The sequence below is a fragment of the Betta splendens genome, chromosome 19, assembly GCF_900634795.4.
Source record: "Betta splendens chromosome 19, fBetSpl5.4, whole genome shotgun sequence".
Taxonomy (NCBI): Eukaryota; Metazoa; Chordata; class Actinopteri; order Anabantiformes; family Osphronemidae; genus Betta; species Betta splendens.
In genome coordinates, this window is record NC_040898.2 from 7,884,678 (window position 1) to 7,901,350 (window position 16,673).

At 45.1% G+C, this 16,673-nt stretch overlaps 2 protein-coding genes across 3 annotated transcripts; one reads left to right on the forward strand and one right to left on the reverse strand.

Moving 5' to 3' along the window:
* Positions 1–748: 748 nt before the first annotated feature.
* LOC114845841 (ubiquitin-conjugating enzyme E2 D4-like) lies at positions 749–3,347 on the reverse strand. Of its 2 annotated transcripts, XM_029134351.3 has the most exons (7): positions 3,137–3,347; positions 2,467–2,530; positions 2,105–2,136; positions 1,898–1,975; positions 1,529–1,634; positions 1,241–1,334; positions 749–1,137 (listed from the first exon to the last, which is right to left on the reverse strand). In XM_029134351.3, the coding sequence occupies exons 1-7, from the start codon at positions 3,158–3,160 to the stop codon at positions 1,092–1,094; spliced, it is 444 nt and encodes a 147-aa protein (XP_028990184.1). In that variant the 5' UTR covers positions 3,161–3,347; the 3' UTR covers positions 749–1,091. The 2 variants fall into 2 exon arrangements, with proteins under 2 accessions (XP_028990184.1, XP_028990183.1); XM_029134350.3 differs by lacking the exon at positions 3,137–3,347 and having other exon boundaries at positions 2,467–2,596.
* Positions 3,348–5,382: 2,035 nt separating this feature from the next.
* ipmkb (inositol polyphosphate multikinase b) lies at positions 5,383–16,592 on the forward strand. The gene is made up of 6 exons (XM_029133362.3): positions 5,383–6,672; positions 9,187–9,272; positions 10,097–10,193; positions 10,309–10,481; positions 12,336–12,417; positions 12,732–16,592. Exons 1-6 carry the CDS (start codon positions 6,444–6,446, stop codon positions 13,487–13,489), a joined length of 1,425 nt encoding a protein of 474 aa, XP_028989195.1. The 5' UTR covers positions 5,383–6,443; the 3' UTR covers positions 13,490–16,592.
* Positions 16,593–16,673: the final 81 nt, after the last annotated feature.

Consider the following 16,673-nt stretch of genomic DNA (forward strand, 5'->3'; position numbering starts at 1 on the left):
TGTTACAATTTAAATTTTGAAACAATACAGTAAAACTTGCGTGAATTACAGCATACCCTGTTGAATCGTGTGACATAGTGATGACTCCCTGAAGATTCTGGAATCATGCACTGATCCTAGTTATTTGGCTACAACATTAGTGATGAGATGGGTTGCATCACATATTACCTAGTTAGTAGAAACACTAATGAGTTTAATGGTTTTTGAACCAAAAGATTCTGGACAGGAAAATAATAGTTACCTGCACATTGATACTGCGAAATGACTTCCTACTAACATAGTCTCCCTCATTGACTGAAGGAGCTTTTATAGGAATGTGGGTGCCATCGATGCACCCAATAATGTTTGGAAACCCTGAAATCGAACGTAATATAGAAAGTGTGTGTGTGTGTTTTCCTGCTCTGGAGCAGGTTATATTCACAGACCAAGTTGCTATGGTTACAAACATACCCTGAAAGTTAAATCCGTTTTTGGAACCGAAAGCTGAGGTTAATCACTAACATACCCTCAAACTTACCTGGGTATGTCACATAACCCGCTTTATGGAACACACCCCAAACTATCGTATACATACAAAAATTATCGCATATCTTGCAACATTGGTGGAAGTTAAACTTTTTTTCTTCCTTCATATCTGGCGCCCCCTGGATGTACGGCGCCCTTAGCATTGGCCTCTACTGCCTATGACAATTCTTCAAACATCTGTACAAGGTTTGTTGCTGAATGACACATACAGGGATTAACATGCTACATTTCCCACGTTTTATTTAAAAAACAGCCAATGGCATAGTTTGTTATAAATGTTTTATAAATAAAATGTACTTGATGAAAGAACATGACAAAGTTTAATGGACAAATTAACGCTTCGTGGAGTCAGGCAAATTTTCTTATCTGCTCTAGAGTAAAAATCCCCTGCATTATTTGTGAATGTTATGGTCTCTGATTAATAATAATATTGTTGATGACAGTACAGGTTTATGGACTTTACCTAACATTATTAAATGATTCCATGCTATCATTTACAGTGTGTTCTGACTTTAAAAAAGGAAGGGAAAAGAAAACTTCTCAGCGAGTTTCTTTTAGATGAGTCTTCACATGGCATATTTCTGGGTCCATTCCTTTGCTAGTTTATTGTATCTGAGGAGGAAAGAGCACACAATTAAATGTAAACAAAGTAGTGTGACCTGATGCTGACACTAGTGGACAGTGGAGCATCACCCGATTGGCTGTGTGTACTCACTTGTCTTTGTCATTCTTGTAGATGTGTGCTATGTCTGGAACTAAGGGATCATCTGGGTTTGGATCACAAAGCAGTGAACATATAGACAATAAAACTGCAATGAAAGAGAATTCAGAATTAGTTAACATAGGGATAATTATACAATGCAATGACACACAGTCTTGAGTAAAGTTAACGTGTGTGGTCACTGTGGGACACCTGGTCGCTATAGAGTCCTGAAACTAAAGGCACAGTGGAACTGTTGCTGTGTTGTAAAACGTATGCAGTGATTGAAAGAAAAGACTTTACCTTTAGACACTGTTAGTGCTGGAGACCACTGTGACCGTAGAATGTCCAAACAGATACTGCCGTTGCTGTTTATATTTGGGTGATAAATCTTTGTTGTAAACGCTACCTGTAAAAAAACAGACACACTTTCACTTTAACACATGTTCTTGAGACTGTGTTTCAAGTCTTAATCTCACATTTTATTAGAATATTATATATATTCATTTGAGTGTGTATGTTTTAAATTTTACAACCGTAACCAATGTTAGCATAGGTGTATAGAGCTTGTTTATTAAATCTAAAAGAAGATAATAGAAGATTTGAAATATAGGAAAATTAAGAGTTTAAGAGGTGACAGGACAGATCTGGAAGCAGACTAGTTCTTCTTACTTTTGGTGGCTTGAACGGGTAATCAGTAGGGAAGTGGATTGTGAGAAAAAATACTCCTCCTTGGTACGGACTGTCACCCTGAAGACAAACCAGGCAGTTTTGTTAGTAAAACGTTTCCCACTTGCTAAAATTAATTTAAGTCTATGTTCACAGTAAGGAGGCATTGTTCTAAAAAGGAAAAACGATGATGGTGATGGTGATACTCACTGGACCCATTATGGTGGCCTGCCAATGAAACACTGTAAGTAATAAGGGGAGACAATGAAAAACACAGAAGCTTCACTCAGTCATAATCCACTAGAGCTTCATGTTCCCTTTGGCAGCTTTAATTCCTATGATTAGCGCACATAGGTGCATGTCTACCTGTCATCTCATCATTTGAACCTGCACAAATCAGTGAGTAGATGTATTGTAAGTACCATGTATTGTGTTTCTTGTTATTAATTCAATCTTTAATGTGTCAATAAACATAAAGTCAATAATAGTCCCGACTACAGTCCAAAGTGTGTGTGTGTGTGTGTGTGTGTGTGTGTGTGTGTGTGTGTGTGTGTGTGTGTGTGTGTACTGACAATCGTCCCCCACTGGTCCTGCAGAGCACTGTGCTGGAGGGTCTCTCTGCAGGTCTTGGAGCTCCTGTCCAACAAAAACACAAACTAATGTAACAGAAATATTAATTATTATTTTTAGTAAATCAAACATTATAAACACTACTGAGTGAGGACTTGAGCAGCATCAGTGGCTACTGCTTAGTGATATGGTGAATTTCTTGGTCTAAACTTTTCCAAAGTGCCCTTCTTCTGCTCTCAGCTCATTTCCTTGCATGAAGGAGAGATTCTCTAAATCTATACCCATATAACGCATGTATAGCTACCATCAAGCACTCACAATACGCCGCACATGCTAATTGATCACGCGCTGATCATATAGCTCCTATTTCCCCGTTTACACTGTGACTCATGGTTGATTAGTGACACATGAAGCTGCCAACAGTCAGTCACTTAGCCTAGCGACTTGGAGATGTGTTGGCGACCTGGCTGGAACTTTGAAGTTGTGTTTGTTCGTGATGTGGGAGATGTCAGCAAACAACACGTTGCCTGAAGCATCACGAAACTCGACATTAGTTGCTTTGCGGCGGAGACAGAGTTAAAAACTCTTTCTGTCAAACAACGATACCGTTAGCATCTACTGGACCTGTTAGCTCCTGCTAGCTGGCAACCAAGGCTAGCTTGTCAAACTTACCTTCTGTATTCTTTTCAGTGCCATGTTGACTGATGCAGCACCTCAGCTCACGTCGACACGCTCTTTATTTTCAGGTTCAGTGTTATTGCTGGCGAAATCAATGGCTGTATTTTACTCCCTGAGTACTTGGATAAATCGAGATGTGTTTATGTTTCTATAAATCCTCTTTTGTTTCCGCTTTCTTCTGTTTACGGTTGCACGTTCACTGTGAATCATGGGAAACGTAGTTCAAAATGTTGACATCAGGCGAAACAAGGACCGCACAAACGTTAAAAATAAATCTGGTTTGCACTGATACTATTTGCGGTATAGCTTTGCTTCTAACTTATTTAAAGTCATTAAGATGTTCCTGATTTGATTGCAAATAATAATCATTGTACAAGTTTACAACCTATTGTGCACATATCTGTCTCATTTAGAGTAATTATTACCAATCAGTGGGAAAACTACGTCCGAACAACTGAAACTACACTACAGGAATTTTAAAACTAAACGATTGTGACTTAAAATAAACAGTGGCGTGTTTTAAGTGCAGTTTTGCTTGTCGTCCCATAGGTGGCGATATAACAGAAGAATGAGTAGGCAATCTAAACATGATCATTTAATTATTATTTTCTTTTTATTTCTTTGTTAAAATGCACCAATGCTTTTCACTGTCCAGATGATGTACATCATATTTCATATAAATACTTGTATGCTTAGCACTTTGAGCAGAGAAGCGTCTGATCAGATATTCAGCACTGGATGGACCTGGAGCTCAGCACCCAGCCCTTGTTGCAGTTTTGTAAAAGGTCAAGGAGATGCTAAATTCTACAGGAACCCTTCCTATAATCCACAAGTTAAAGTCAATGTCTGCCTGGGACAAAAAACTTTCAAGTACATGAGAGATATTCTGAATTTACATCATGTAAAGAACCTAGCATTACCTAATAGTTTCACTACGATGTTTCAAAATAAAGGACTTCTATTGACACTCAGGTTTACAGATTTATCATAAATGTAGGCATCATGAATAGGTCAAATAATATAAAAAATACAACACAGGGCTCCACATCTGTGTTCCGTTTATAAAGTACAGCGATAAATCACATGTTGCATTTCTGTTCATTTGTACATTATGTAATGTGCAGGCCTGCAGCATAAACTTGTTGGTCTGACCAAGAGAACACACCAAACAGCCCCTGATTTTACTGTAAACAAAGCAACAAATCATCATCCGTTCTAAAGTTTTGTGTTTACATCACTTTTAGGCTAATTACAGTGATAACACAAAGTTTCCGACAGATAAGTCTAACTGTCTGTGCAATTAGGGAAATGGACTCATCTGCAGTAATGGTAGAGACATCAACATTCTCAGAGTAATGATGTAATTAAAATCAAAATCTTCAACTGAACTACTAAAGGGCCTGGATGTCCTACTATTACTTACTATAGTTTTATGGATTTATTACTAGAGATGCATAGAGTTGTAGTATTTGTGTGATCGGGCAAAGGAATGCCAGAGATAGGCTGGTGAGGAGAGCAGGTCAGAGGAATGGAGAACAGGTGTTCGTCTGTGGATGTGAAAGGTGAATCGTGTGCCTAGAACAGAGATAGAATTCCCAGAGGTGGAGTGAGAGAGGTTCAATAGGATATCAGACGCCGGAGGGAGTGGCAGGAGACAGAAGCAGCGTTGACAAGTGATGATAACTCTGGGTTGGGTATAAACTTACAGACTAACCAGTGACCCTGAACACTGCAATTACAGAGTAAACAGATTTGAGATTTGAGATTTATGTTTAAACACACCTACAGTATTATCTTACACAGGACAGAGGGGAAATGACTTTGGAGCTGTAGTTTATTTTGCCTAAAATGTACAAGAGTTTCGTTATTACATATGCACATGAATTACAGTATATTTACAACATTCGATTATGTAATACATACGTAGCCTCAGGTTAGGAGTGGTTTCCTGTGCCTGCCCTAAACGCTCAGCTATAATAGCAGCTGATTGTCTGATTAAATTAAAAACATTTAAAAAATAATTGCACGAGTTAGGTATATTTAGAACAAAGTCTATTTTTTAACACTTAAAATTGACATTAATTTTAAAAGACAAATACTAAATAATAGTAAGAGAAGAGATAGAATAGAAAGAGATTGCCATTAATTTACACACAAGATCACAGTTATATTTTATCAAGTTAAAAAATCACCACAGCCGCCGGGTAAGTGTGAAAAGAGGTGCTTTGCGACAGTAGTGGCAAGTGTCGTAAACGTGTGGGATGTTTTGGGCGCCGTACGTTAGGCAGGGTGTCGTACGCCCACACTGACCTGGATGTATCTGGACGACGGAGACTTCGGCGACCTCGTTTAATGCCATGGATTACAGAGGGACGCGGCACCGTGTTTGCGCTCGTCTCCCACAAGCGAACGTGCTTCTGCTGCAGCTGTGATGTTGCTCCGCTCCGTTGGATTCTGTGGCGACGCGGGCAGCCTGTTTGTGCTGAGCGCCGCTAATAACGCGGACTGAGGAGAGTCCGTCGTCTCTAATGATCGTCTGTGCGTTTGTGCGTTTGCTGAGCTGAAGCGGACGCCACTGGCAGTCGTGTCGTATAATCGCAACCAAGGGGAACAACAGTATTTATTTCTCTATTGAGGAAGTGAGGCTGCGTCAAGGCAGCTGAAGTTAAAGCAGACCGGACCGGATGTTTACATTTCTAACCACATTGCGCCTATTGGGCTCGAACGTTATAAACTGGACAGAGACGCGTTATTAGGACGGACAAAGTGCAAGAAACGTTTTATAGTTATTACAGGCGCCTCGTGTGTTCATTATGACTGTGGTGCGCCCCGGCGTGGAAAAGTCACCCGATAGTTTTATTTTGTAACCCGCGGGCGGAAGTGGAGTGTGGCAGTGCTGGTGGCGCGCTTGGTAGGAAGTGGGATGTGGTTAGGACGTGTTAATGCTGCCGTTCAAGATATGAAAATCATTGAATCAGCGTTGCCCGTGGAGCGCAGCTTCGCCGCCGGACACAGCGACCGCACTGTTGCTGTCCGTCACCGCGCCTGCCGTCGGAGGCCGAGAACAGTCGAGCGAACCGAGGCGGCCGCGCCGGTTTCGTCTGGACCGGACCACTTCTATGAAGGCTTCCCAACCTCACGCCCAAACAGTTTGCTGGGTCCGCGTGCGGGGCTGTGTTCCGTGCTTACGTAATAGCAGCATGTGAATCGACACAACCACGTCCAAATTTTATTATCCTTTTTAGTTTTTTCCCCACGGACACAGACTTTGATTCATGTCATCGTGTTTTTAATTTGACAAATGTCAACAACGCGGCACCGGGTGATGATGGAGTCCTCGCTCGCGCTCGGTCGACTGGAGCTGGCCCCCGGCTCGGCGCCCGCCTCGGCTCTGGGGGTGAACCTGGGGCCCCTGGTCAAAGACACGTGCTGCCAGCGGCCCGCGGGGCCCCAGGGCCAGGGGCATCTGAACGGCTGCGTCCCGCTGTCGCACCAAGTGGCGGGTCACAAGTACGGGGTGGACAAAGTGGGTGAGTAAAGTGGACACGGCAGCTTTTTTGTTTTATTTCTTTTATTTCTTTATTCCCCCAACGACTTGCTTCACTTCTGACCTGCTGAACTCCATAAACTCTGGCTCCTCACGCCTTCATGTGAGTGAGGAAGCAGTATGAAGTGTTCAAGTTCAACTGAAGGCGTGTTATTCTAGTTTTCATATTAATTGTTGTAGGATTCTAAATATGAGTCCAGGTTATATATTTTACAACAACAATTTTTGAGATTATAAATCAGAGGTTTAGGTTTTATGCACATGTGGGATTTGAACAGAATATATTTTTACTCTCAACATCAGTGACACTGTCGCCGCTAATCTACACCAGCCTTCAACCTAATATGATGAAGGGGAGATCTTCTGTCTCACGCTCTCCCCACTGACGCTCCACACAACCAGAACATCCACCAATGTCAGAGTCTTCCTGTTCAGTGCCGTTCAGCTCCGTGGAAGCCAGGCTGGACCTCTTCAACTGCATGCAAAGGAACACCTTTCCACGTGGACACGTACCGCACTGATTGTGATCAACAAACCGGTGTCGCTTGATTCACGTTCTTGCAGAAGGCTGACGTGCCGCATTTACTGTGTTGTACTGCACCGCACACAAGCACACTTTGTTTAGTTCCGTCCGAGCGAATGCTCAGCGTGGTGATGCTCACGTGTGGCGTGAAACTGAGGACTGCGTGATTGCAGCTAGTAAGCGTTAGTAACGTGAACTGTTAAGGAAGTCGTTCTGAAGTAATGACATAATGAGACGAGCAGGAAAGGAATGTAACATGTTCATTATCGAAGGTGCCCCAGTCTTTTCCTGATGCATACCTAAAATATTTCAATTCAGGTGAATTCGATATGTAAAATAGAAATCTTTAGCATGTCTTAGTTTAAAATTGTGTATATAGACAAAGACGTAGTGAACATCTGAACATTATTCTACATCATGCGTTGTACAACTACCAGAAGTACGTGTTTGATGTCCTTGCTGCAGAAGCAGGTTTAGCCAGTTATTCATTTAAGGCTTGCAGGTCCCTGTTCTGGCAGCGCTCATTTGACACGGCAGCGTTCGGGGTCAGCGAGCACGTGGTTGCGTATCAGCTCGACGTTGCGATCGTCCCCACCTGCGGCTTCAACGAGGATCACGTCACGTTGGCGCAGCAAACCAAGCCGTCCAGCGCCTCCTATTCCCTCCCAGCGCCGCGGCCCTTATCTGGGCCCCTCCTCGGGGCCTGAGCGCTGAACAATCATTAACGCCGGCAGCGCACGTGTAAAAGTCAAACACGGGTGTATGGTCGAGTTACCGAGGCTCCACCACCAGACGCCTTCAGTTTCCACAACAGCTCTCTGGCCTGTATTCCTGTCGCGCTTGTATCGCGGCGGTGCGAGAATAAAACCAGCCGACTCCTCCCACTGTTTCCAGAGGCTCCCTTTTGTTTAAATGTGGAATTAGGCAGATGTGAAGGACGCAAAGCGCTGACCGCGGATGAAGGAAGGCCGGTATTGTACCTGTCTCATCCCCGTCCCTCCCTCCCAGGTCATGTGACGCGTGCACCCCTGCCTCGCTCGCAGACGGAACCACGAACGCAACAGGGTTCTAGTTCTGATGCCTGTGGAGCCGTCTAATAAGCAGCTTCTCTTTTGCTGTTGCCATGATAACAATATGTGTTAGTGATTCAAACATAAACTTAGCTCTGAGGACCTTCGCATGTAAATCTGATCTCATCCCTCATGAACCTTTTTGACTAAGGCCTGTTTTTTTCACTAAATAGCTATTTCTAACCATTTGCGCCTGATTAGTAAGTTCAGCTTCTTATTTGATGTGCTTTGACAATGACTAATACAGGAAAGGCTGCAGAGCGAAGCAGATGATGACCTTACAGAGGCAGGACAGATGTCCACCCTCAGGCTCATCGCCACCCCACCCCCTCCGTTGTGGGCTGTGGGCTTTTTTCATGTATACAGAGGTTTCGCATACTCTGTATTTCTCTAGTAAATCACCTGCGACAACATGGAATTAGCATGAACCAGGTTACTGCTTGGATTTAACTGGTTTCACTGGTTTTAGAGAAGGTAGACTGGAAAGGCTGCTGGCAGCTGCTGGAAAGACCTGCTCAGATACTGTCAGACTAGGTCTCCTAATCCCACAGACACTTTAGTTGTTTTTACTCACAATATAGAGCGAATGGATGAGAACGTCTAGAGATGACGCCGCTGTGAAGCATCAACACGATTTCTTTTTCTGCACCGACTTTTTTTCCTTCATGTCTTTATCTCAAAATCACACCCACAACTCGCTTTCATTCTCCGAACTTGCAGGCACGTCGTGATACAGCAGCTCTGTCTGTTATTTGCTGTATTGTCACACAAATAATTAGAAGATAGACAATAGTAACGACATGCAAATGGTTGGAAACAGCAATGACCTGCGCTCTGTACTGTCCTTGAAGGCCCCACTGTCTTCTTCTAACCGTGTGCTTGTGTGTGTGTGTGTGTTTTGCAGGTATTTTCCAGCATCCAGATGGAACCGTCCTGAAGCAGCTTCAACCTCCCCCACGAGGTCCACGGGAGCTGCAGTTTTACAGCATGGTAGCGTATCCTGATATTCACGATGTAAACAGATAACCTCATTGCAAGCAAGTAATCGTTAAAATAGAAATAGATTCAAATAATTTTGGAAACTGCAAAAATGTAAGTGATAGATCTGCTGGGAAAAAAAAGCAGCTGAACTCAGTGAACCACTTTTCTACAGACCTTCGGTGTCGCTCTCACGGCTGTCGCCTTTTTCACCCAAAGGCACTTTGTGTTAGTTTCAGTTTTGGTAGCTGATTTAAAACTATGTGACCAGACACCATGTTTGCTGGCATTTAAATGTGTGTGCTCAACAATAAACACATAACACATAATCTAAGTAGTCTCTATACATTAGATTGTCTGACAACTCTGTATCTGTACCTAATATGAAAATGCAGATAAAAGATCTGGGACAGGTTGAACAGGAGATAAACTCCAGCCTCTGCAGGATAAGCCAACTGGAGAAATGAGTTTCCCTTTGGGCAGTCCGTCCGCCCGTTTACGCAGGTGTAAACAACATAGCTAAATATCCATCCACATGAGTGCATGAGTCCGTCCGCGGCTCCGGAGCCTCAGTGTTTGCTTTAGAGGTTAGTGGCGCTGTCAGTCTCAGCAACTCTCATACAAACAGGGGTGAGTCACGGCATCGTCCTGACCAAACCAACCAGACCTAATCCCAGCTACACACACATCACACTCTGACCCAGTATCCTGTACAGGCCCGGGGGGCGGCTGACGTTACTGATCTGTCTGAAAATCTGCACCCACTGCACTGTTTTAAGATCTGCTGACCTATATTGTGTTTATCCTGTGTGTGTGTGTGTGTGTGTGTGCGCTAGGTGTACACAGAGGACTGCTGTGATCCATGCCTGCTGGAACTCCGCAACCACCTTCCAAAGTACTTCGGCACCTGGTCGCCCCCTGACAGCCCCAGTGGTAGGACCCTGTGTGTGTGTAGCATGTGAATTGTTATTGCAGCCGACGTCGGCGACGCGTGAACTGGGTCGGGCCGCTTGCCCCCCCCCCATCACCGCTGTTGTTTCTGCCCCAGACCTCTACCTGAAGCTGGAGGACGTGACCCGCCGCTTTCACAAGCCGTGCATCATGGACGTGAAGCTGGGCCAGCGGAGCTACGACCCGTTCGCCTCGCACGAGAAACGGGAACAGCAGATAAGAAAGTACCCGCTGATGGAGGAGATCGGCTTCCTGGTGCTCGGCATGAGGGTGAGCGCGCCTTTAATGAGCGAAGCGATTTCAGAGCTCCACGGAGGGGGTTTGTGTAATATTTATCCTGAGGTTTGACACTGTTGTACTTTGGAGTGGAAAATGGCCCGTAGAGGCTGTACATTAGTGTTGTGCATGTAAACAAGCCTTTCATCCCATCTGAGATTAATACCACTGTGTGTAAAGCTAGAACAAAGCAGGTCAGAAACTTTTAATAACTGTCCAGCCGAAAGTTCTGCATGCACGGTATCTGTGATTTCTTAAGTGTCTGCGTCAGCTTGTGTGTGTGTTTATGCACTCAAGATGTGGATACTTCACATTTTTACATTTCCCAAACAACTGAAGAAATATGTGAGGGGTTCACCTCCAGCTGGACGGAGAATGATGTGTGTGTGTGTGTGTGTGTGTGTGTGTGTGTGTGTGTGTGTGTGTGTGTGTGTGTGTGTGTGTGTGTGTGTGTGTGTGTGTGTGTGTGTGTGTGTGTGTGTGTGTGTGTGTGTGTGTGTGTGTTTTGGGAGGGGGGGTCAGCATTCCAGCTGCAGCTTCCTTGTTCACTGTCAGCTCGGCCTTTAGGGTTTAACAATGGGGCAGTCAGTGTATCTCAACCATCCTCCCTTTCCCTCCTGCCGTCTGTAGAAAAACCTTCAAAACTCAATATTAGTCAGCTATTATACGTTTGGAACCTGCGCTGGCGTTGAAGCTGACGTCCACAGAAGCAGCACTGCAGTAATTAAACGGTGTGTCCAAATAGCGCACACCCTTAGTACACACTGTGATGAACAACTGGATGTAGATGAGTCATCGTTTCCTTTGTGATGTGGGAAATATTTGGTCAACGCACAAACTTCTGTAGTTGTGCAATAGTGATGAAAAAGAGATATATTTTGTTGAATAAAAATGTGTTACATCAGCTAAATGTCCTCAGTCTGGTACCTGTAGCTGGTATGAGGATGCTCTCACGCTGTTGGTCTCCAGTTATGTAACACACATCCATCATGTCTGTACGTGATTATTACATCCTGAAATTAAAGGAGCTTCTTATCTGATGGAGAGGAAGAGGGTCATGTAGCAAAGCCTGTATCGCTTCGATCAGTTTACGTTGCAGCCGTCGCTTGGTATCAGCATCAGGTTTCCTGCCGAGAGCTGCACAAACGCTTAGTGTGCGACAGGTTTGTTAATAGTTGACACAGACACAAAGACCAACGAGACAAACGGGCATGAGAATAAACTTCACTTTTTACTCCTGTGTGTTCATCCAGTCTACTCCACTAAACTTAAACAAGCCTCTAATTAGAAATGACAAATGGCAGAATACCAAGTGATATAATTCACCTACGAGAGCCCGATCGCTGCCAACGTTGCTGCTGTGACTGAAAGTCCCTGTGCAAACGTGGGCTGGCGTGGCCCCAGCGCGTCCCACTGGCTCCTCGGTGTTAATGACAGATGGATAACCTGCTTTATGGCTGCGTGTCCTGGTAATTGTAAACTGAATGTGGACTCTGTGCTCTATTCTTTGCCTTTTATGAGTTTAGTGTGGCCGAACTCAAAAGTGCACAATATGCAACTTTGATGAATATGTATGTAAAGAACGCCTTAACATTAGACCCCAAACCATGCCTCTGTGGTCCTCTAAGCCCTGCCACACTCATATTTTAGGTATGACCTTTACATGGTAGTCATTTTTCATTTATTTATTCTGAACAGAATATATCAGTACTGTGGTCCATTGGTTTAATCCCTGTCCACTAGATGGCAGTAATGTGCATATTAGGAACTCTTCACAGAATTTCTGCTTATAGCGGGATGTTCAGACCCACACTCGCCCTTAACGCAGTCTATGCTCTTCTGTTTCAGGTGTATAAGGAATGCAATGACAGCTTTGACTCCTATGACCAACACTACGGAAGAGGCCTTGTTAAGGACACTATTAAAGATGGTACGTTGATTTATAAGTGCTGACTTGGGCAGTCAACTAAGTGTTGACTGCACAATGTAGCGTGGGAGGGACCTTTCTAGAACTCCCAAGTGAAAGTACACTGAGGTCTGATGAATCATATTCTTTTACGTCCCATGGACTTCTAAATGGACAAACGGCAACATGGCCTCATTAATTCAAGCAGATAAAAGGTTTGGGGGTGGTTCTGAGCGGTACATTTCCATGTGCTGTTCTTCATGAACTCTGATCCTGAAGGATACTGAGACCTCTCCCCTCTTCTCCCCCTTCCTCGCCTCTCCTGCTTTCTTTTTCAGGCCTGGCCACATTCTTCCATAACGGCGTTCGTCTGAGGAGGGACGCGGTGTCCGCCAGCATCTGCAGGGTTCAGCAGATCCTCCACTGGTTCGAATCTCAGCGCCAGCTCACCTTCTACGCCAGCTCCCTTCTCTTCGTCTACGAGGGCCTCCCCTGCTCCTCCTCCTCCTCGCCTCCGCTGTCATCCATCAACCCAGCCGTGTTGTCGAGCGTGGACGGCGTCCGTGAGGGCGGCGAGGCGAAGGCGAGGCAGGAAGGAGGCGGCGACGAAGAGGGAGTGGCCGAGTACAACAACAACAACATTCAGGCGGCGCTGCCTCTGGACTACAGCATTTACACCAACATCAGGAAAGCTACGCATCACCTGGGCGCCAAGGGTCGTCTCCATGGCAACGGGGGCGCGGGCGAAGGCGCGGCGACCACGGTTGTCTCCGTCTGCGGAGGCAACAACCCAGCGGCGTGCGAGGAGGACAACTCCGCGTGGAAACGAACAGGCGAGTCGTGGCAGCCGCCGAACGGCAACGGCAACAAATCCCAACTGGAAGCTCGGGAAGACGCTGGAGAGAGGGCGGACGGCGGCACGGGCGGGGAGGAGGCGGAGCCGAAGGGCCGGGGCGGCGAGCTGACGGCGGAGGTGGAGGTCAGGATGATTGACTTCGCCCACGTCTTCCCCAGCGAGAGCCACGACAGCGGCTACATCTACGGCCTCAAGCACCTGCTGACGGTGCTCGAGCAGATCCTCCGCGACGCCGCCTGAGGCCCTGAGTCTCATCCCTGTCAGGAGACAGGGGTGAATAAGAAAGAAACGCAACCATCATCGTCATCATCTTCATCTCACCCATTCTTTTGCCACGTGAGTGCTTCTGCCTCTGTTGTGGAGGCTGACGTCTGTTTTCCCTGTGATCAGCAGCATATGCACTCATCAGTTTATGAAGACACTGGGCCCAGCTCTGACTCTTCCCTGACAGTAAACCTGTAACTAAGCGTAGTCATTAGGACGATACACCGTATACTGTGAGTGCAGCAGAGGACCATCTCCATTGAATCACAGGAGGATTTGTGAACTGCGCTTTGAATGGCTGAAATCCTCCCTTCAATGGCTGAGAGGGTCTCACTCGTTCATCGGGGGTTCACTTCACCTGAGGTGGATTCTGATTTGGCCCGTTCCACGTCACCTCAAGTGTCCCGTTAAACACAGAGTGAACCTGAAACTTCAGAGTAGCTCAGGGTTGCGAGCATCAGGTAAAACTAGTCTTCAGATCGTCGTCCTTTAAACTTTATGCTTCAGTTCCAACCACTGTTTTGCTGCCTGACATTTAACGTAGTCTACATCTCACGGTCGACCTGATCCACATCTGTTCTCTAGCCGTGTTTTTGACCTCTTGACCTCGCGTCGACCTTAAACACATCGTGGCTATTTTACCAGTTGTACGTGTTCGGTTCAGGTCCCCTCTTCGTTCTGAAGCCTGTGCTCTTTGCTGTGGGTCCTGATCATGTGATGTGACCCCCCCCCCCCCCCTCGTTACCACTCCTCTTATACAGCAGATGTCATGGTGTTTTAAAACGTCGAACAAAATGTCATTGTGTGCGACTGTAGCGCCACTGCTCCCGCGTTCTTTTGTGATTGTCAGTGATTCTAACCTAGTGATTCCTAACTGGGCAATAATTGGAACCCCCCCCTCATCCTTTGTCGTCTCTACAGAAGCGGTTTGGGTACGTTTTTAAGGTTTGACACAAGCACAACGCTACATGACACTTTGAGTTGCGATCGGTCAACATTAATCTAAGATTGTAGGTAAGAACCAGATATTTGAAGGATGCTGCTCTTTGGCCCGGTGCCAGGTTGTGGAGACTGGACTATGACTCCCTCCTCTCCCGTGCGTGTACGTGTGCGATGGATGATTTAAACCCACGTTATCCGGCATCGCCCCTCGCGCTTTCTCTCGTCGTCTTGTGACGCTCTCGGATTGTTTGCGGATTTTGCGAATGTACCTTTTGTGAAGCTGAGGCTTTTGAATCCCGAGTTTGACGAGTTCACTCGTGAGGAGGCGACTCCCCGATTGTACGCCGTCTGGTTTCCGCTCCCATGATTCATCATTTCAACAGCCGCTTTCATTCCACAGCTCAGAATCGACCGAGCTGATGAATATGCGCCGCTAAAGCACAGTAGAAACTGAAAGCGGTTTCCAGTGCGGCTTTTACTCCATCAGACGTGTAGCGTAAACGCAGTCATCATCTCAGTTTGTGCTACTTTTGTTTCTGTATACGTTGGAACCTACTTTCCAGTGTGAGGACAGCCAGTGAAATGTCGTTCTGTCTGTACGTTTCTTAGCTGCGGCCTGTTTTCACTTCATCACCGATAAGCATCTGCTTCTGAGATTTACTGGCGCATTCTTCGCTCTCTACAAGCCTCAAAACACTCCTCGACTTTTACTAACAACATGCACACGGCTCTTGAGTTTATGTAGCTGGTTAATACTGTATGAATTTGATGGGCGGTATGAAAACGAGTAATTTAACTTAAATTTTATGTTTTATGATTTAGATCAGATATATTCAATGTGTTATGTTTGAACTAATCAATGTGAAGGTTCAGGAGCCTTTTAAAGAATGTTTACAGAAGTTTGACAGGTTTTTTTATGTCCACTTTGTTTTCTGTTTGTCTTTATTTTTAAAATTGATTACTGATCATTCTGTTATTATTGTGAATCTCGGTGTATGTATCCTGTTGTATCATTACTAACATATCATCTTCCAGGCAGCCTGTGATCTGAGCTCCCTTTAGTCCAAATTAAAGCATCAAACATTACACAGTGTTACTGGAGCATTCAGTTGGGGTGTAGGTGGGCAGGTGTTCTACGCGTCAGTCCAGTTGGTGTCTTCCTGCAGCGACACTCAGCAGTTTCCAACCGCCAGCTTATCTGACTTCAACATTTGAATAATTTAAAGTAAGAAACTAAAAACAGTTATGCAAAATGTGGGTGTTGTATGTTTGGAAAGTGGAGCTGATGTTTCCGCAGAGCCAGCGAAGAGTGAGAGTTTGGATCTGCCCACCTCACCTGCCTCAGAATGTTGCAGTGTAATTCCTGGACTCAGCTCAGCCCGTACAGGAAAACGGTACTACACGTCATTCTGTGCGTTGAACATTACAACAGTCCAACCATTTCAGAGCAAACTGCACATTAGTTATGTAATGTATCAAATCAATTTTTCTTTGTCAGGTGTCATGTTCCTACATTGAATTTGATCTAACATCCTGCAGAAAGCTGCTCAGTTTAATGTCTAAAACCTCTAAGATGCTTTGAACTGGTTTCCTGTAATGAACATAACTGGCTCAGTTAAGGGTCTTCTCAGTCAGAATCACTTCTCACCCTCTTCATGCTGCATCTATGTCATGTTGGAAGAATCGTATCTTTGCCTACATTTTTCCCAGATGTTTACTAAGCTAAGCTGCACTTAAAGCTTTCATACAGGCTTTTACTGTGGTCACAAGGAAAGAAGGTGTTTGAACGATTTAGGATGTTGTGACTGTGATATCCTCCAGCCTTTTGTTTCTACATGATGGCTTCACAGATGGTTTGAGTGACTGGGGACACTAGTGTGTTTTAAGGATGGAGAGCGTGGCCAGAGCAGTTCGGCTTCACTGCCACTGAACTGGGGCCCGGTTGAACCTGTAGAGCCCAAACTGAGCTCTTTTGAATTTTGATATAATGCATTTAACATGTCTTCTAAATTAACCTGAAACAGAAGAAAATCTAATAATCACTGTACATACAGAGAGGAACTCAAACAGCTAAAGTCCACCCACAGCTACAGACCTGATGATCATTATTTTTCAACAATAAAACTATTGAATTGTGTGACTTGTGGGCAATCATTTGTATTTCTATTTAACTGTGAAGCGCTCTGTTCCAGACCGGTGACCTGTAGAGGCGTACGCG